Raw genomic sequence first — 22,035 nt, 5'->3', positions numbered from 1 at the left:
TTAGGGTAGATGAAATGTTTGTGTTTTCCATTTTAAAAATGCGGCTTTCAAGACTTCAGGATTTACTGCACAAGATAGTTTTTGGAATGTCTAAATTACAATAGGAAAGTAAGCTCTTTCCTTTAATAAACTAATAAAGGTACCTTATAGAAACCTAGCAAAATTAGGGGATAAAAGACGTAGTGTCATTACCCACGTGTTAAATAGTGTTAACTTGTTTTATATTTCTTCTTTTTAGTTGGTCACTGCCATATTGTTAGACATATTGTTTTATTTTTAGCAATTCCATGCAGAATTTTTGTTCACAGTAATATAATTTTAACAATGTTGTCCAGAAGTTATTGTAATTAGAGATTATTATCCTATTTTTATAAATTATTAGGAAAAAAGTTACCGAAATTGGTACTATAGAAAGGTAGTCAGATGAGCTAAGGTTTGTGTCACTTTTATTTCCAAGTAATTTATTTTTTTATTGAAATGTAATTGACTTGTAACATTACAAATTTAAGGCATACAACCTTTTGATTTGATATACTTACGTGTTGCAATATGATTACCACAATTACCTTAGCTAACAACTCCATCATGTCACATAATTACCATTTCTTTTTTGTGGTGAAAACATTTAAATCTAGTTTTTAACAATTTTCCAGTGTATAATATAATATTGCTAAGTATAATCACAGTGCTGTGCATTAGATCCCCAGAATGTATTCATCTTTTAACTGCAAATTTGTACCCTTTGATCAACATTTCCCCAGTTCCTCAATCCCCAGCCCCTGGTAACTACCATTCTTTACTTTATTTCTATGAGTTTTGACTGTTTGATGTTCCACATAGAAGTACTATCATACAGTGTTTCTCTTTGTTTGACTTACCTCACCTAGCATAATGCCTTCACAGCCCATTCATATTGTTGCACTTGGCACATTTACTTCTTTTTTCTTATGGCTGAGTAATAATTTGTGTGTGTGTGTGTGTTTATGTACGTCACATCTTTATCCATTCATCTCTTGACGGGTTTTGAAGTTGTTTCTGTGATCTTGCCTATTGTGAATAGTGCTGCAGTAAACATGGAGTGCAGTTATCTTTCTGAGATCTTATTTTCATTTCTTTTGGATGTATACTCAGAAGTGGGGTTGCTGGATCATAGAGTCAGCTGAGTGTAAGCCTTGTATCATTATTTTTTTTTTTTTAAGTACTCTACACCCAGCGTGGGGCTTGAACTCAAAATCAAGAGACAGATGCTCCAGTGACTGAGCCAACAAGCCCTGAACCTTATATTATTTTGAGAGATCACCTTGGACTGAATATTATAAAAATGTATAAGCTATCCAAGACTGAATATATTTCATCATTTCCTTATTCTTCTTGGGCTCACCTTTTACTAACATCTTCAGAAAGTTTTACTTTTATAAAAAACCTCATTCTGGGGCGCCTGGGTGGCTCAGTCGGTTGAGCGTCCGACTTCAGCTCGGGTCATGATGTCTCAGTTCGTGAGTTCAAGCCCTGCATCGGGTTCTGTGCTGACAGCTCAGAGTCTGGAGCCCACTTCAGTTTTTGTGTCTCCCTTTCTTTCTGCCCCTCCCCTGTTTGTGCTCTGTCTCTCTCTCTCTCAAAAACAAACAAACATTAAAAAAAAAAACAGGCGCGCCTGGGTGGCGCAGTTGGTTAAGCGTCCGACTTCAGCCAGGTCACGATCTCGCGGTCCGTGAGTTCGAGCCCCGCGTCAAGCTCTGGGCTGATGGCTCAGAGCCTGGAGCCTGTTTCTGATTCTGTGTCTCCCACTCTCTCTGCCCCTCGCCCGTTCATGCTCTGTCTCTCTCTGTCCCAAAAATAAATAAACGTTGAAAAAAAAAAAACCACACCTCATTCTTACCTGTCACTAACATCATCCTCCTTTCTTTAAGTAAATCCCATAGTCAGTATCAGATACTGTACTTAGGAAAGGCTGATGCTCTTACTGCTATATTTTGTTGTTGTTAAAAAATTATGCCTGTTGGGGTGCTTGGGTGGCGTAGTCGGTTATGTGGCCAGCTTCGGGTCAGGTCATAATCTCTTATGGTCCGTGGGTTTGAGCCCCGTGTCGGGCTCTGTGCTGACAGCTCAGACCCTGGAGCCTACTTCAGATTGTGTGTCTCCCTCTCCCTGCCCTTCCCCTGCTCGCTCGCTCTCTCTCTCTCTCTCTCTCTCTCTCTCTCAAAAATAAGCAGTCATTAAAAAAATGTACCTGCCAATTGGATTGAGTCTTTTTTTCTCTATTTCCTTTCTTTTCTAAATACAGAATAGGTTTGTTTATTTGTTGTAATATTTAAAACATGTTTGAAGTTTCTTTTCTGTAGAATTTTTTAAAAAGTTTGTTTAGTCTTGAGAGAGAGACAGAGACAGAGTGCGAGACGGGGAGGGGCAGAGAGAGGCAGACACAGAATCTGTAGCAGGCTCCAGGCTCTGAGCTGTCAGCACAGAGCCCAACATGGGGCTCAAACTCACAAACCGTGAGATCACAACCTAAGCCGAAATCAGATGTTTAACTGACTGAGCCATCTACGTGCCCCTACTGTAGCATTATAAATACAACTGAAAAAGCCTCTGGCCTCTGGGAGCTTGGTATTGGGGCTTAAATATTGGTAATGTGGCAGAGTTATACAGGATAATTGAGACAGATTTAAATTAGTAAATGTTTATTGAATGAAAACTGTGTTCAAGGTTTTGTGTCAGATAATAGGGGTACACAGGGGCACCTGGGTGGCTCCCTCAGTTGAGCGTCCAACTCTTGATCTCACCTCAGGTCTTGGTCTCACTGTTGTGAGTTCAGGCCCCACACTGGCTCCATGCTGGGCATGGAGCCTACTTTAAAAAAAAAAAAAAGATAATACGGAAAATGATGGTGGATACTGTGATTCTTGTCTTTAAGGGTTCTCATTTTACCAGCATGATGTTAAAATGTTATTTTATGTACATATTGGAAAATGAGAAGGACCCATTAATGACCATATAAATTAGAACAAGTATATGTAAGTAAATAGCAAGTAACATTTATTGGTAGAGTTATCATGGCTTCTCATTAGGAAGAAGTACTTGGAAGAGTGGAGCATGACTGTAACTGTTCATCAGAGGAAGAAGATGGCTAGATGAATGGGCAGAAGGTTTGGACTGGGTCTTAGTGGAAGTGGGGATAAGTGAACATATTCTAGTTAAGTCCTTTAAAGTGGATGATGATAGTACTGCTCCATGATGTAATAAGTCATGAAATACATACAAAAATTCACCAAACCTGATCAGAGGAGTTGACCATGAGAAAACTGATAGAATAGTTATGGAACATTTTCTTCATTATCACTTACTGATGATGTGACACTTACTAAGCACTTACTATGCACCAGACACTATTCTGTGCACTGTACTTGTATCTTCTCATTTAATGCTTATAACAAAGGTATGAGGTAAGTATAATCATGTCCCTTTTATTAGTTGGGGAAGCAGGCACAGAGTTGAAGAGTCTTGTGCAAGTTTCTCTAGCTAGTGTATATAAAGGCAGGATTTCAATTCAGATGGATCTTTAGCGCTAATTTATTGAGCGATTACTGTGTCCCAGGCACTGCTAAGTGCTGTACATGCATTGCACTGTTTAATAATCCTGAGGACAACTTTTCATTTATAAATAAGGAAGTGGACTTAAAGATGTATACTTTGAATACAGGTCTATAGGTCTTCACAGTTCATGTGAAGTACTACATTTAGTGTGTGGGAAGCTGCCTTCTTTTTGTTAACCTCACTGATGAGGTTAAAAGCAATAAATTCAATACTCAACTTTTTTTTAGGATCAGGACTTTTTTTTCCTTTTTTTTTTTTTTTAAGGCTTATTTATTTTTGAGAGAGAGAGAGAGAGAGAGAGAGAGACAGAGCGTGAGCAGGGGAGGGGCAGAGACAGAGGGAGACACAGAATCCAAAGAAGGCTCCAGGCTCTGAGCTGTCACCACAGAACCCGATGCGGGGCTTGAACTCACGAACCTTGAGATCACATCCTGAGCCGAAATTGGATGCTTAACTGACCAAGCCACCCAGATACCCCAGGACTCTTGATCACATGATGAAAGCGATGGATCTACTTTTCAGAGCAGGGAAGTTAGAAACTATACATATGTTTATTGAAGTTTTATGAGAATGCAAGGACCCTCACTCATAAGATTGTGGGTATTATTTATACCCTGGTTTTTAAAAATTCTAGGTCTGTTTTTATCTGCTGAGTAATTACATTTATGAAAATTAGGATACCTTGTTAATGAGCAATTTTGCATTAAATATTAAATCACATACCTAATTAAAATATTATTTAATATTTATTTACTTGACTTTTCTCCTTCAAAAGCAGGATTCACCTTAAAGATACAAAAAAAGTTTTGTTGTTAAATGTCACCTATAAATTGCTTTTGAATTTCTCAGATAAGAAAATAGAAGAAACAATAATCAAGACCTTTAATGTTAGAGAACTCCAAAAATGTGTTTCATTAAACTCTTGGATATTGCCTTCAGGGCCATTCACAAAGCATCCTATGTACTATTAAAAATAAAAGAACTGATAGGGACCAGTTTAAAATAAAATGAGTCATATGAAATTGGACTTGTGTGGTAAATGGAGTTGTAATTATTTCAAGGAAAAAGAAAATATTATTTCAAACATAGATTTACTTACCCCTGTGAAATTGGTGGCATGAATAGCAAGGTCATTTTTTACTGTAAGGTTGGATAGACATGGACATGTTTAATTTCCACTTAATTCAGTTCCCTTTTTATCTTTTATCTTTTTTTTAAATTTTCTGTATTTTAATGTTTATTTATTTTTGAGGGAGAGAGATAGGGAGCGGGAGAGAGGCAGAGAAGTGAGAGAGGCAGAATTCCAGGCAGGCTCTGTGCTTCTAGCCCAGAGTCCAATGTGGGGCTCAAATTCAGAACCAACTGTGAATTCATGACCTGAGTCAAAACCGAATCAGATACTTAACTGACTGAGCCACCTGGGTGGCACACCCCCTCCTTTTTAAAAAAAAAGAAAAAAAATTTTTTTTTTACATTTATTTGTTTGAGAGAGTGGGGGAGGGGCAGAGAGAGAGAGAATAGGACACAGAATCTAAAGCAGGCTCCAGGCTCCGAGCTGTTGTCATAGAGCCTGACGTGGGGCTTGAACTCATGAGCGATGAGATCATGACCTGAGCCGAAGTCAGATGCCCAACTGACTGAGCCACCCAGGTGCCCCAAGAGTTAATTAGTTTTTATATGTGAAGATAGTTTTACTAAATGGTTGGATTATCTTTTAGTAGAACAGATATTCTTTACCACTTTGTAATTTTTCCCAAGACAGCTATCTCTAATTGATTAAGGTTTTACTGGTGAGTTGAGAAAGGACCTTGGAATCTTTTTTTTTTTTTTTTCCTTTTAATTCCACTACAGTTCACTTACAGTGTTATATTAGTTTCAGGTGTACATTATAGCGATTCAGCAATTCTCTACTCTGCTACCATCTTCCCTTCCAAAAGCAGAACTTTGAAATCTTATGGCAGTTGTCCAGGCTGTGATTAACAATGAAAGAAATTAAAATCTATTTGTTATCTTAACCTGATTCCTTTGTACTGTAAGGCAGTCCTGGCCACCTGAGTTGTTCCTGGCCTTTATGAGTTGATACTCTAAATCAGGTTTACTGTCAAAGAGCCAAATTTCGGTAGTGTGAAATTTGGTGGCATTAATAATATAGAATTTATACTCAGTGGTCTGAGCGGCCACTTGTTTTCAAGCACTGTCATAAGTGCTTGTTACATTCTGTCCTTTTCCATATGTACTCCAAGGAGACAAACAGGCCATGAGAATCACAGTGATGATTGACTGCTCTGAGTGGCAACGGGTAGAGAGGATAACGTGAACCTTGTCTTCCTCATTGGCTTAAGTAGGATTTTATAGGTCAATGTGGTAACCTAACTGTCAAGTTTTAAAAAACACAGTTGTTCACTATAAAATTGTGTATCTGCTAGAAATAAGTGAAACTCAGAAGAATCTAAGAGGGGGAAAAAATGGCCTATATTCTTGCTATGAAAGGGTCTTGCACTCATTTTGACATGTGTCTTGTAGTTTTGTTGTGCACTTTAAAAAAAGAATACTTTTGGGGGCACCTGGGTGACTCAGTCGGTTGAGCATCCGGGTTCAGTTTAGGTCATGATCTCACAGTTCGTGAGTTCTAGCTTCAGCTCAGAGCCTGGAGCCCGCTTTGGATTCTGTGTCTCCTTCTCTCTCTGCTCCTCCCCTGCTCTCTCTCTCTCTCTCTCTCTCTCTCTCTCTCTGTCTGTCTCTGTCTCTGTCTCTCTGTCTCTGTCTCTCTCTGTCTCTCAAAAATAAACATTAAAACTTTTTTAAAAACAAAACAATATATCTTAGAAAGGAAAGGTTTTCTAAGGAAAACCTTAGAAAGATTTTCACAGTCTGGCTCTAAAATCAGGCTGCGGTTGTACCAACCCCTTTTCTTTCTACTTAACCTCTCTCTTCTCCATAAACCCTTCCCAAAGAGAACCCTTGCCTGTTTGTGGGACATGTTTTACCTTTTTACCTCTGTACCCATTAATTTTCTTTTCAATATACTGTCTTTAATTCTTGGTCTGAACTGAAGCTTTTTAGTTCACAGGGTGCCACTCAGATGTCACCAAACCTTTCCAGAGTTTCAGCCCTGGTTACTTCTGGTTTTCAGTAATACTTTAAATATACATCAAATAGCATTTATCACATGATTCGTTTATTTACCCGTGACTTCTTTCTGTTTGAGCTACTTTAGAATAAGGGTTATTTTATCTTTCTTTGTATCTTAATACAGTGGCTAATACAACTTTGAAGCTTAGTGTTGACTGTATTACAAAGGAGGTAAAATTAGGAATCGTATCAAATTGGTTTGTATTACAATTACTGTGTGGTATGTCTCCTGTCCTTTATATTCTGTTCTAACACCAGCAGACCCAATATTTTTGAAAAAAAATTGTTTTATGTCTGTTATACCTCAATTAAAAAATACTGAGCCAACCTAAAAAAAAAATCTGTTGCTGTTTTCTCTTTCCTGCGATAGTAGATCCTTACTGATCCTAGGACAGCTGAAATTGTGTCAGTCACCTTTTTTGCCTTTGAGGTTCTGATTTTTTAAAATTCTGGTTTATTACTGATTTATTCTATGAGAAGCTTGGTTTTTCTTTTAAAATTGTAAGTAGATAAATAAACCATGTTGATTCCATGGGGAAAGTGACCACTTCTTGTGTATGTACTAATTAACACTACCAAATTGTCCAGAAATAAATTTTTGCTTTGGTTTTTGCCTCCCCAGGTTATAAATTTCAAATTTTTTCATCTTTTCATTTGCTAGTTTTATACTTAGCTTAGAGACTGTCTGGAACTTTGATGATGAATCTACCTCTAAATTTATCCTCCTTAGCCCTGACTCCTCTCTCGAGCTTAGATTCATATACTCAACTGAGTATGAATCCCTTACAATGGGATGTCTAATAGGCATCTGAAACTTACTTTTTTCTGCACTGTTCTCCCTCTAATCCTTTCTGTCTCACAGTAATGCCTCCACCCACCTACTGTTTTAAGTCTATGGTAGAACTGCCTATGACAACATATGTCGGCTTCAATATTTAAGTATAACTTGAATCATAAAATTGGCTTCTTTTAAAATGTCAGAAATACTTGAATATCTGAAATTTCGTATGGTTCAACCTCTGGGTGTAGCTGAGAAGACGGTCATTTACTTTTTCTTCCTTGCCCGCCTGCCTGCCTGCCTTCCTGCCTTCCTTTTTTAAAGTTTATTTATATTTATTTTGAGAGAGACAGAGTGCGAGTGGGGGAGGGACAGACCAGCACAGAGCTCGATGTAGGGCCTGAACCCACAAAACTGCAAGATCATGACCCAAGCCGAAACCAACAGTTGGAGTCTCAACCATCTGATCCACCCAGGTGCCCCTACACTCTCTTTTCTTTTTCTTTTTTCTTTTCTTTTCTTTCTTTTTTTAATTTTTAAAATGTTTATTCATTTGTGAGAGAGAGACAGATTGCAAGTTGGGGAGGAGCAGAGAGAGAGGGAGACACAAAATCTGAAGCAGACTCCAGGCTCTGAGCTGTCAGTACAGAGCTCTGCCTGGGGCTCAAACACATGAACCCTGAGATCATGACCTGAGCCCAAGCCGGACGCTTAACTGACTTGAGCCTCCCAGGCACCCCAGCTCTCTTTCTTTCTTAATGGTGGGTGGGCATTGGTGGTGATAATGTCAGAGAGAAGTTGAAAAGTGTCATAATACCAAATAAGGTTTTCCAGTATCTACTGTAGTACTCCTTTTAAGTTGAGTAGGCCAGCTTTTATTTCCCAGTATCCATAATAAATAAATACTTGGAGATAGTGGGAAATAAATGATTTGAAGGAAATACTAGGATGATATGAAAAAGTAAGGGGGAAAACTACTTACCCATTCAGCTGCTAGAGGATCATGTTATTGAAAGTAGCCAATTAAGGAAAGCTTTGGAATCTTTCCAGTCTACCCCTTATTGAACTTGGTCATTTCCATGTGGGCGTTACAGCTGTTGGAATGATTTTAGAGGACTTCAGTGAATAAACTTTATCTTAGTATAAAAAAGTTAGGATCGCTTCTCAGACATAAACTGTGTGCTCTTTTTCTTTAGATGAATTGTTGTTGAAAACATTAACATGACTTGATAGGATTCTTGGAGTTTTCCTTTCTAACCCTTTTAATAAAGATTTAATTACTATGTGGTTTTTAAGCAGTGTGTTTTATTGCTTATATTATATATTAGGCATTTATATATATGCAGTAAATAAAAAACACAGTGTCTTATGTATGTGTGTATGACATTTAACAATATATCTGTATGCAGTCAATGCCTGTCTAGAATCCAGTCACAAGTCTCTCTGTGTGAGTGCTTCCTTAAAATAGAAAGTTTATATTTGGTGATGATCATGAGGGTACCCCTAGAGCCAGAGTCACACACTGTTTGCCTCTGTACTTAATGTGTAGATGTGCTTCATTTGGTTTGTATAATGTTTTGGAAATCAGGAAAATTTCATGTAAAACTCCTTATCTTTGGTTTCTCTTGAAAACGTGGAAGATAGAACACTACTTATCTGGAATTCCTGAATGGCTGCACTTTGGCTACAGCTGAATGTCTGTGTGGCTGTTACCCTTTGAAGGGTGGGTTTTCTCTCTAGTTCTCCATAGTCTCTATTCCCTATTGCTTGCTTAATACCTTGCCCCACGCACCCCCCACCCCCTATGTATTTCCTGCATGGTATTTCCACTCCTCTGGGGACATAAAAGAATGATCATGTTTAGGAAATGTTAACTGTTTTCTATATTCTAACCAAAAAAAAAAATTCTTTTTAATGTGTATTTATCTTTGAGAGAGCTGTCAGCACAGAGCCCGATATGGGGCTTGAACTCCTGAACTGTGAGATCATGACCTGACCTGAAGTCAGATGCTTAAATGACTGAGCCAGCCAGGCACCCCTAATTGTTTCTATATTTTAATTATTATTTGAAAATTGTAGATTGTGTTTGATAGCTCTTAATTGGCCAGAATATTTTATCACGTCAGGTGATTTAGCACTAAATAAACTTCATAAACTTACTGACTAATCTTAGTTTGCATGATCGTTATTGTTTACCTATAACTTTTCAAAAGATCCTTTGATTCATATTGTTCAGCATACTCGATATATCCGTTTTTATAGGAAACTTTTTTAAGGTAGAAATCTTGAATGGAAATTCACTAGCGAGCTGAAGGTTTCACTGGGTCATAGTTCTAGAGTTTTCCTGTGTTGTGCCAATACTATTTTTTTCCATATACTTTCTACTCTGTAACAGCCACATAAGTAATGCTAACTTAACTAATATATTACTCCAGTCCTTGGGTAGTTTGCTTGTTTTTTGTCTCTAATCTTTTTTTAGAGAATGGTAGGGGATTAAAATTTACATGTGTAAAAGTGCAGAAAACTAAAAACTAAAATCATTTTACAGCAGAAATTGTGTATCACTTCCCAAGTAAAGGAAATAGTATGTAGCCCTTCCTGTTCACAACTCCCTGTCTTCCCAAAGTAATGTATCTGCCTTAAAAATTTCCCTGCTTTTATTGACAGTTTTGCCATCCATTTATGCATTTCTAAACTAATTTAGTCAAGTGTTTTCTGTTTTGAAACTCTTTGGGAATCATTTTGTGAATGTTCTTCTGTGTTAATGAGAATCATCCAGATTGTAGTGAGTTGCTTTAGTTTTTCATTGAATTCTACATAGGGAAATATTGCCTTATTGATTTCATTCTTCTGTTAATCCACAGTGTGTTATTTACCAGTTTGGGTTACTAACAGCAGTACGACCATGAACAGTTTTGTACGTGTACCTTGTCATACGTTGTCCTTTGTCTCATAGAGGTATAGGTAGGAATGGGGGAGTCGCAGCACAGGGTGTGCCTGTTTTCATGGTTACTGTAGCCTGTCCCAAAGTGGTTGTACAAATGTACATTTTCACCAGCAAATGGGTGAGAATTCGAGGACCTCCACATTATTGCCAATGCAAAAATACTGTATCTGTAAAAAAAAAAAAAAATACAAAAGCTTATTGAGCTTATTGTTACCTTTTAATGTTTATTTTTGAGAGAGAGAGAGAGAGAGAGAGAGCACAAGCAGGGGAGGAGGAGAGAGAAAGGGAGACACAGAATTCAAAACAGGCTCCAGGCTCTGAGCTGTCAGCGCAGAGCCCGACGCGGGGCTTGAACTCACAAACTGAGAGATCATGACCTGAGCCGAAGCCGGACGCTCAAGTGACTGAGCCACCCAGATGCCCCCTTGTTTTAATACCTTTTAACTTCAATACACACACTGCACTTGAAGAAATTCTTGATTAATTTTGCTTAGGATTAATACTATGTGAAAGACAATCATTTTAGCTTTGGGATTGGTTAAGTATTTGTCATAATCAGCTATTTTATACCTGTCTTTCCTGCATCCATAATTGAGATGGTAGTAATATGTTTGAAATAATGGGGAAACTTTTGTTTTTCATTCTATAAAAACTTCCCTTTACCTTTGAAGGACATGGAGTTTAACAATAAGGTCTGAAATGGGATAATTTAGCCAGAGAGAAGAAACTTTAGCCAGAGATTAGAAGGTTCAATAATCCTTAATTTAGGAATATTTTGAAAGAAGTATTCAAAGTTTTATGTAACTTTAGTTTTTTTTTTTTAAATTTTTTTTTCAACATTTATTTATTTTTGGGACAGAGAGAGACAGAGCATGAACGGGGGAGGGGCAGAGAGAGAGGGAGACACAGAATCGGAAACTTGCTCCAGGCTCTGAGCCATCAACCCAGAGCCTGACGCGGGGCTCGAACTCCCGGACCGCGAGATCGTGACCTGGCTGAAGTCGGACGCTTAACCGACTGCGCCACCCAGGCGCCCCTGTAACTTTAGTTTTTAACCCCAACAACCTCATTAGTTTGTGCCATTTCCTTGGGTTGGGGTTGTGTTAATTGCTTACATCTTGAATAACTTTATTTATTTATTTATTTATTTTGATAGAGAGCACACATGTGCGCACAAGCAGGAGAGGAGCAGAGACAGGGAGAGAATGAGAATCCCAAGCAGGCTCTGGCTGTCAGCACAGAGCCCAAAGTGGGGCTAGATCTCATGCACCATCAGATCATGGCCTGAACCCAAACCAGGTTTTAGACACTTAGCCAACTGAGCCATGCACGTGCCCTATCTGGTATAATTTTTAATTGAAGCTGGTATACCTTCTTCCTTGCAAAGATATGAAACTCTGTAATATGGTAAAAGCAAACATAGCGTGTAATGCAGTATGACACTTGTAATAGTCTTTTTCCGTTAAATAGAGTTGTAACTGCAGGTCAGAGATTTATTGCATATAGCAGCTTGTTTCTAGGAAAAATCGTTTAGAAGGATATGATTTTTGTGCTTTTCCTATTACCTTCCTTCCTCCTTCCTTGCTTCCTTTCTTTTTTTTTTTTTGAAGGTTTCTCTCAGAGGCAAACCATCGAAGGAGTCCACAGCATTAGTTTAAATTTTTTCTGGTGGGGAGTTGGGGGTGATTTGTTTTCCTCCAAAATTCAGTCAGTTGTCCTTTTTACTTCCTTATTTGTAGATAATGCCTGCCTATGTGAACATTTTTATTTCCTTTAGAGGTTCCTCAGAGGCGGCCCTTCTGCAGACCACAGACCCTGGAGGGTTTTAGGCTGGGACCTGAGATGGCTTCTGTGCTCTCTGAACACACTGGCAGCCTGGTCACCCTGTCCTGCTTGTTCCTGTCCTCCCCTCCCCAGGTCCCTGGGACCTCCTCTCTGGTCCTTCACTCCTACCCATGGGCTGAGACATGCCAGCTCTGTGAAGCAGCCACTACCCCTCTCCTATTACTTTTATACAGATTTATTTTCTTTGGCTTGCTTTTATTAGTAGAAACATCCAATTTTGGGAGGGAGTGCCAAAATACAGTACTGAAGGATTCCTGCAGTTTGGCTTAGCTGTTTAAGAATGGCAGAGGATATACACCTTAGGGATATTTGCCTATGAAGGTTGTTTTTCATTGGTGCTTGCTTTATAAGGAAAAAAAATTTTTTTTCAACGTTTATTTATTTTTGGGACAGAGAGAGAGCATGAACGGGGGAGGGGCAGAGAGAGAGGGAGACACAGAATCGGAAACAGGCTCCAGGCTCTGAGCCATCAGCCCAGAGCCCGACGTGGGGCTCAAACTCACGGACCGCGAGATCGTGACCTGGCTGAAGTCGGACGCTTAACCGACTGCGCCACCCAGGCGCCCCAGGAAAATTTTTTTAAATTTTATTTTTAAGTTTTTAAAATTTACATCCCAGTTAGTTAGCATATAGTGCAACAATGATTTCTTAATGCCCATTTCCTATCCATTTAGCCCATCCCCCCCCCTCACCCCTCCAGTAACCCTCAGTTTGTTCTCCATATTTATGAGTCTCTTCTGTTTTGTTCCCCTCCTTGTTTTTATATTCTTTTTGTTTCCCTTCCCTTGTGTTCATCTGTTTTGTCTTTTAAAGTCTTCACATGAGTGAAGTCATATGATTTTTGTCTTTCTCTGACTAATTTCACTTAGCATAATACCCTCCAGCTCCATCCACGTAGTTGCAAATGGCAAGATGTCGTTCTTCTTGACTGCTGAATAACATATGTATACACACACCACATCTTTATCCATTCATCCATCGATGGACATTTGGGCTCCTTCCATACTTCGGCTATTGTCGATAGCGCTGCTATAAACATGGGGGTGCACGTGTCCCTTCGAAACAGCACACCTGTATCCCATGGATAAATGCCTAGTAGTGCAATTGCTGGGTCGTAGGGTAGTTCTATTTTTAGTTTTTTGAGGAACCTCCATACTGTTTTCCAGAGTGGCTGTACCAGCTTGCATTCCCATATAAGGAAATTTTTAATGTAGTAATAGCATAATACTTACGGCTTTGGCAAAATGCATTTTCTTCTTCTCTCAAACATTTGTATTTTATTGGCTGATACAGTACTCTTAAAAAAGCACACTCAAGAGTTTTCAGGGAAAAACGAACCATATGAACACTAACCTTTATCTGAAATCATTGATGTGTTTTTTTCCCCATCTTTGTTAGTATATAGAAGAATTTCTTTACAGTTCCGAATAGTACATGTTCTTCTTTTTTATTCCTGAGTATTTAACATATCAATTTCTATTGATAACAGCCCAAATTTATATATTTTTTATGTCCTTTGTTTACTTATGTTACTTTATTTTCCCATTATTTGCTGTTTCTGCCTTTTTTGCTCTTTGTAGTGCTCTTGGATATCTTTGTAAAAAAATTTTTTTTAATGTTTATTTTTGAGAGAGAGAGTGAACACGAGCAGGGGAGGAGGAGAGAGAGAATCCCAAGTAGTCCCTGCACTGACAATGCAGAGCCTGATGTGGGGTTTGAACCCACATACCATGAGATCATGACCTAAGCCAAAATCAAGAGTTGGATGCTTACCCTACTGAGCCACCCAGGTGCCCCTGAATATATCTTTATGTTCCTAATTTTTGAAGTGAGATTTTTTTTCTTTAGAATATGTGTCCCAAACTGGAATCATTTTTGGGGCATGGTTTTAAGGCAGTTGTGACTCATTGTTCTGTAGTTTTGGAGACAAGGTAAACTCCTTCACAGTACCTATGTCCTGTTGCCTTCTGATAGTGGGGTAAAGCTTTTTCGTTTTTTTGTTTTTTGTTTTTTGTAAATTTTACTTTATTACTTTTTTTTAAGTTCATTTATGTTTGAGCAACAGACGGAACACGAGTGGGGGTGAGGCAGTGAGAGGAAGAGACAGTATCCGAAGCAGACTGTAAGCTTTAAGCTTTTAGCACAGTGCCCGACATGGGGCTCGAACTCATGAACCGTGAGATCATGACCTGAACTGAAGTCGGATGCTTAATGAACTGAACCACCCAGGTGCCCCTGTAAATTTTACTTTTGTTATGATATACATGAAGTAATATTTAAAAATATTTACTTATTTTTATTTATTTTTAAATAACCACCCAGGGTGGGTTTTTTAATGTTTATTTACATATTTTTCAGAGAGAGTGTGAGCGTGCACGTGCCCGCATGCGCTGGTGTGAGAAGGAATGTTACAATTTGAATGTTACAATTTCTTTGAATTATGCATGCAGGCTATCTATCATTAGTTTTTATTTTTTAATATATTATAAAGAACATATTACTATATCGCAAACTTATATTTTCATATATATATTTCAATATAATTGGTTTTATCATAATCCTATATATTTTATGCATTTAAAGATATGATTCCAGTGTGCCTGGGTGGCTCAGTTAGTTAAGTGTTTGACTCTTGATTCTGGGTCAGGTTATGATCTTACCATTTTGTGAGTTTGAGCCCTGCATTGGACTCTATGCATTGACTTGGGGAGAACCTGCTTGGGATTCTCTGTCTCTGCCCACGGGTACCCCCCGCCCCCGGCTCAAAATAAATAATTTTTTTTAAAATTAAAAAAAATATATGATTCTAGGGGCACTTGGGTGGCTCAGTCAGATAAGTGTCCATCTCTTGATTTTGGTTCAGGTCATGAACCCATGGTTTGTTAGATCAAGCCCTGCGTTAGGCTCTGCAGTGACAGCATGAAACCTGCTTGGAATTCTCTCTCTCCCTCTCCCTCTCTACCTTCCCCCACTTGCATGCACTCCCTCTCTCTCTCTCAAAATAATTGAATAAATATTTTAAAAATATGATTCTAGGAGAGGTCTGTAGTTTCTACTAGATTGTAAAAGCTTTCATGCCCCCCCCCCCCCCATTTGAGGCCTTCACCTTAAGGAGAATGGATTCTTTCATATTCTATGACTATAAAAGTTGCCCCCATTCATGGAGGTTTGCCAAACTTTCAGTCAGTGCTAGTCTGGGTTAGATTTTGGTTGAGAGTAGCTGGCTGGGATTCATTGCTGGACATTGGAAAGGGGCCTGGGTAATGTAGTTTTATATCCATCATCATTGGCTAATGGGCAGTTTATTACCAGGAAAAAGTGGAAGAATGTAGTTTTTGTTTACATAGAAACATATGCTAATTATTTTTCTGTACAAGTTCATGATTATTGAACTATACATATATTAGAAAATGAAAATGAGAAAAAAAATGCTTGTAACGCTTTCTGTTCAGATCTTGGTGTAAGTCATTGCACATCTTTTTAATAGGACATATATACCTGCGAGTATGTGTAAATGCATGGGTATTTCATGTATACACATATATGTAGACATAGATTGTAGGCTTAGATATACATATAGAAATATGCAAACATGTAACTTTACATGTTTATTTAGGTGTACTGTTTTAAAAACAAAAATGAGATGGGTTGCCTGAGTGGCTTACTTGGTTAAACATCCTACCCTTGGTTTTAGCTCAGGTCACCATCTCATTGTTTCATGAGTTCAAGGCTCACATTGGGCTTCTCGCTGACAGTATGGAGCCTGCTTGGTATTCTCTGTCTTCTTCTCCCTCTGCCCCTCCCCCACTCACGCTGTCTGTGATTCTCTCAAAATAAATGAATAAACTTTAATACGAAAGCCAAAATCCAAAAATAAAAAAAAAGATGAGAGTATACTCTATAAATAATTTGCCCCATTTTTGGTTCAGATTTGAGGTATAATTTACATAATGTAAAATTCACCTTATAGTGTGCAGTTTTGTGAATTTTGACGAACACAGAGAGACATGTAATCCCCACTACAGTCAAGGTACAGTTATTTCACTCCAGAAATCTCCTGTGTCCGTTCTGTAGTCATCCCCTTCCCCTTGCAATCATTTTTCTTTTTTTGTTTCTTTTACAAAATGTCCTAGAAGTGGCATTATATTAAAACTAAACAATATTTAGTTTCAAATGTACCTTCTTGCGTTTAGCATAATTTTGCCTTTAAGGTTTGGTTTTAGATTGTGCTTCAAGAATCTTTTGTCAAACTGATGGTAATAGTCATGTTCCCCCCCCCCCCCCCCAAGCATTTTATTGCTTCATTTTGAAATTTTAAGCCTTTAGTCAGTCTGGCACTTATTTTAGTATAAATTATGAGACAGATAGTTCAGTTTTAAAAATTAACCAGTTCAGCTGTATTTATTAAGATTGAGTTACTAATATAAAGCTCTTACTAAATATTGATTTCCTCACAGGTAACACAAGTAGCAAGACAACCGGGACCCCCGACCCCTTCCCCTTATTCAGCACATGAAATAAACAAGGGGCACCCAAATCTTGCGGCAACGCCCCCGGGACATGCATCGTCCCCTGGACTCTCTCAAGTAAGATAAACTTCTTTATTTTTAAGGAAATTTCCATATAAAAGTAGTGTTTCTGTTTTTTTAAGGCAAACTTCTGAGCAGTAACATACAATATTACTTGAAGAGTAATTTGTTTTAATATTTTTAGATATACCTCTCATTATTGTGGCTACTGACAATTTTAATACAGTTTCATTATGGAGTCATTCAAAAGGAACTGTCAGTGATATTTAGTTTTCCTTTGTGTTGTTCAAGAAATTAGAGTATGATTCTAAAGTCCCTTAAAAACCACACAAAGCACTTTTTTGCTTTTCAGTGTGCCATCTAGTCTTCCTTCTTCTCCTTTTGATGGAGTGGTGATGGTTATTTTCTACTTAAAAAAAAATGTTGGGTGTTTTTACCTCTTGAGTAATTGTGGTGGGCTTCTTTGTTGGTTTTTGAGTTCATAAATAGGTTATTGGGCTGTCTTAGGCTTAAAATTAGGTTGAACTATTAAATAGTGAACTCCATAGTGTATTTCCAGTTAGCAGGTGCGGGGACATTGAAACACTGTTGTAAAAAGTCACTGTGGATCGCCCGCATTTTAAGCCATTTTTCAAGATATTGATTAGCTTGTACCAGTCCAGCATTACATGCTTGTTTTGGGCTCCTTATGGTGAAGAGCATGCTAGAATTATGACGTGTCTTCGTGGAATGTGGAGAGGGTCAGGCCATTTGACCCATGCCATTTCAGACTGTCAGTGTTTATACATAGCTGCCCCTTTTATTTTTTTTTTTAATTTTTTTTAACGTTTATTTATTTTTGAGACAGAGAGAGACAGAGCATGAATGGGGGAGGGGCAGAGAGAGAGGGAGACACAGGATCGGAAGCAGGCTCCAGGCTCTGAGCCATCAGCCCAGAGCCCGATGCGGGGCTCGAATTCACAGACCGTGAGATCGTGACCTGAGCTTGAAGTCAGACGCTTAACCGACTGAGCCACCCGGGCGCCCCATAACTGCCCCTTTTAAAAATGAAAGCTTACAACATTATTTTCAGTTGTCACTTCCATATTTTAGGCCTTTAAAAAATTGTTTTTAGTTCATTTATTTTGAGAGAGAGAGAGCAGGAATGAGCATGAATGGGGAGGGGCAGAGAGAGAAAGAGACAGAATCTTAAGCACACTCAGCACTGACAATACAGAACTCATACTCACAAACTGTGAGATCATGACCAGAGCTGAAACTAAGTGTCACATGCTTAATGACTGAGCCACCCAGGCACCCCTACTTTAGGCCTTTTACACCCTATAGAATAAGAGAGATAAGGTATTTCTTATTAAAAATAATGTTAAACGCTGGTGATTATTAGGGGCTAATTAATGTTCATTTAAAGACTCTAGAACAGGGGCACCTGGGTGGCTCAGTTAGCTAAGCATTCGACTTTGGCTCAGGTCACGATCTAGTGGTTTGTGGGTTCAAGCCCCTCATCAGGCTCTCTGCCTGACAGCTCAAAGCCTGCAGTCTGCTTCAGATTGTGTGTCTCCCTCTCTCCCTGCCCCTCCCCCACTCACACTTTCTCTCTGTCTCTGTCTCTCTCTCTTAAAAATAAATAAACATAAAAAAATTTTTTTAAAGACTGCAGAACATTTGGAGAAGGAATGTATAACTTGCCAAACCATGATTGATATTTTAAGAAATATATACATTAATTTGGACTTAGTACTATGCTTAAACTAAGTTTACATCATTCCTATTTAATTTTTAGTTTTAAAGCTAAAATTTGTCAAAATGAACTTTTAATTGTTTAAAATTAGGTTCTTGTGTTGGTTTTCATGGCACTGATGAGAACACTCACGCTCTTCATATGGTATTTTAGTTGGAGTCTAATCAGGAGGGAAAAACCATTTGGTAATTTGAATGGGGAAGGTTTCATATAAAAGGTTATTCCCGGGATACCTGTCTGGCTCAGTAAATAGAGCATGTGACTCTTGTTTGAATTTGAGGTTGTGGGTTCAAGCCCCATGTTGGGTGTAGAGATTACCTAATAAAAGAGAATTCAGTATAACGAATTGGAATGATGAGCGATTGGCTTATTAAAGAAAGAGAACTCTAGAAAATACACAAGTAGCAAATACAAGAAGCAGATGCTTCTCCTGGGTCTGAGACAGAATACAAATGGAAGAACCTCCTTCTCCAGGGCTGATAATGGAGAGCGCACGGCTGTGGCTTACCTAATAGAGAAATCAGTGTAGTATTATACCAGTGGAATATGCTAAAAATCCTGCCTGTGGAACTTGCTGGAAATTCACCCCATGGGCTGTTGGGGAATGCTGGATCCTCTAGTGCCAATCTCTTATAGCAAAGAAGTGCTGCTGTGTGCAGTGGCTAGAGGCTTCTTGTTATACCGTCTCTGTTTATCCTAGATACTTCAGGTAACCATGGTTATGCTGGATCATAGGTCCCATGTGGTAGAGCAACTGGCATCACAACCTAAACTTGCTGCAGAGTCTTTTGTTTGGTTCTTCACTCAAAATTGGGAATCCTCTAGGGGACTTTTTAGGAAGGTCAAAGTGTAGCACGTTCCTACCTAGTGTATGTTGTTTTTAAAATTCATAAAAGGCCAGCCAAGTTTTGTGTTTGTTTTTGTTTTTTTTCCCCTTGGTAGTGTTAGGTAAGAGACTTCTCCCCCATCTTGGGTTGAGGTCCAGACCTTGTTGAATAGGGCATGATGTGACTCACTGAATGTTAGAGAAGTTGTTGTGGTGCCACATCGGTGGAATTTACTAGAAATCTACCCTCTGCAGTTTGCCACAATTCTTCCATCTAGAGTACTCAGGGAAAGCTCTTCACAGGTAGGTTTCTTAGAGGAGGTATTTTGCTACGAAACTGCCTAAAAATAACAGAGGCAACTGTTGACCACTGGGTACTGCTGGCCGCTGCTCATTGCTGTAGAAGCCTGGCATTGAAGATGCTGGGCACTCTAGGGCAACTCATCACTGGAGAAGCCAAGTGGTTTGCAAGCCAGATAGGAACCAGGAATCAAAACTCTTTCCTTCTGCAGTATTTCTATAGGTCCCTCTATTGACAAAGCTTAACACTGTGTCAGCTGGAAGGGGAAAATATTTTAAAATTTTACAAATACATATTAAGGAACCCAGATCCATGTTGACTATATAGGCAAACAAGGTAAGTTTTGAGCCTCAGAGGCAAGTACTGATCACTGTGACATAAGGGGAAAACTTATTTTCAGTTTCTCATTCTTATTATTATAAGTTATGATTTGACCTGGGCAGTTGGCTGAAAGCACTTAAGTTTTCTGAAAGACCTTGCTGCTTGAAAATGCAAAGTTTGCATTTAAAAATAGTGATCTTGCTGCGGTCTCAGTTGTTGAGCCTACCAATGCCTTTATGTATGCCATTTATTGCCTTTAGAAGTCAGAGTGCAAGAATCTCCTGGTGGAGAATGGTCACCAAGTATTATCTTGCTTTTCTTTGTGGTCTGTTTTGCTACCATATTTCCTAATTTGATGAAGGAACCCACTAAATCGCACCTGGTTCACAGTCCCCTTTTTCTCTTTCCTTTCAGACACAGGTAGACTTAACATGGATTCATTTGTTTCCTAACAGTGTCTTAACATGTGTTGATAGAGTGAGGAAGTTTTTCTGAATTGGCATGCTTGGAAAATTGAGGAGTTCTGTGGGAAACGTGGTCTCCTTAGGTTTAACAGTTGATATGTTCGTGGATCATAATGGAACTCATAGCCTTCAAAACAGAAGAAAAATGTATTACAGGCTTGGACTCTCAACAGAGCTGGTTTCTGGGGCTTGGTCTTTCTCTTTCTGGTTACATGATGTCATTATATAGGTGAGAATTAGAGTCCTACCACCCTTTAAGAGAGTTGGTATGAAGATTATATAAAATCCTGCCTTAGAATAGGAGATGCTAATTACTTTCAGTAACTGGCTTTTTATTATTTTCATGCCTGTCAGACTTGGTTCTCCTCAGGATGTGTATGTGTGTGCAAGTGTATGAGTGTCTAACTGCTCTAATTTAGCTATGTGACTGGTATTAGTGTGAAATTCAGAAGCTCTCCCCAAGAGTTTGAGATATTTTCCAAGTCTTTGCTTATCTCCTGCGTTGGCTTATCCATTCCAGGATAAGAGAAGAAGCCAACCTTGGTCATTTTCTGTTAGCAGTAATGTGGTTTATTCTTGTGCACAAATCAACTCAAGACTAGAATAAGGAAACTTTTTTGATGTTTTATTTATTTTTGAGAGAGAGAGAGAGAGAGAGAGAGCAAGAGCAAGAGCAATCTGGGGAGGGGCACATGGAGGGAGACACAGAATCCGAAGCAGGCTCCAGGCTCTGAGCCGTCAGCACAGAGCCTGATGCGGGGCTTGAACTCACAGACTGTGAGATCATGACCTGAGCTGAAGTCAGAAGCTCAACCGACTGAGCCACCCAGGCACCCCAAGGCACATGGCCTTTTTAATGAGTCTCTCACTTCCTCTGTGAATTTTTTTTTTTCAAGTGACTGTGTTTGTGACTCAATGTTTTAACACAAAATGAACCTATTAGGGTCTAAATGAATGTAGCTAAGTTGAAGAAAAGTGAATTTCATAGTTTTGAAACATAAAAGAGAGAAATTGTAGAAAATTGCTCCCAGGCTGTTTCTTAAGTCATCAGTGGCAACCTCTTCACCTGCTTCTTTGCCTTTGAGATAAGATTTTACATATGTATGTACATGCACATGTGAAATTTAAGGTTTTATTTGTATTTTCCTTTGTTACATGACTTCTGAATCTTTCCACTCCTCTCCCCTCTGGTGATTTTGTTTAATCAAAGTAAAAAACTTTGGACTATTACACTATAAAAGACTAATAGTTAAAAATTTTTTTTTTTTTTTTTTTTTTTTTTTTAAGAGAGAGCGAGTGTGTGAACAGGGGAGGGAGAGATTGAAAGAGAGAATATCTTAAGCAGGCTCCATGCTTAGTGTGGAGCCTAATGTAAAGCTCCATCCCATAACCCTGGGATCATGACCTTAACCAAAATCAAGAGCTGGATGCTTAACCTACTAAGCCACCCAGGCACCCCAAAATGATGTTTTCAAAGTTCAGTAAATTTGACACAGTCTTTTAAGGTGTGGATTCTTTTCATTTACCCTAAAATGGCAGCACTTTAACAGTCACTAAATC

General features: G+C 38.7%; 1 protein-coding gene across 43 annotated transcripts in view; it reads left to right on the top strand.

Annotated features, from left to right (window-relative positions):
- EIF4G3 (eukaryotic translation initiation factor 4 gamma 3) overlaps nucleotides 1-22,035 on the top strand; it is a 315,357-nt gene that overhangs the window by 96,402 nt on the left and 196,920 nt on the right. For 39 of the 43 annotated variants that reach the window (XM_043574009.1, XM_043574008.1, XM_043574005.1 and 36 more), the window contains one exon: nucleotides 16,754-16,882. The exons of the other annotated variants lie outside the window; for them this stretch is intronic. Coding sequence is in view for 33 of the 39 variants with exons in the window: in XM_043573996.1 (XP_043429931.1) it covers nucleotides 16,754-16,882 (129 nt within the window). In the remaining 6 variants the exon portion in view is untranslated. The remainder of the gene's footprint in view (nucleotides 1-16,753; nucleotides 16,883-22,035) is intronic. 43 annotated transcript variants of the gene reach the window in all.

This window comes from Prionailurus bengalensis, chromosome C1, assembly GCF_016509475.1.
Source record: "Prionailurus bengalensis isolate Pbe53 chromosome C1, Fcat_Pben_1.1_paternal_pri, whole genome shotgun sequence".
NCBI classification, from domain to species: domain Eukaryota; kingdom Metazoa; phylum Chordata; class Mammalia; order Carnivora; family Felidae; genus Prionailurus; species Prionailurus bengalensis.
This window is presented reverse-complemented; position numbering and strand designations above follow the sequence as displayed.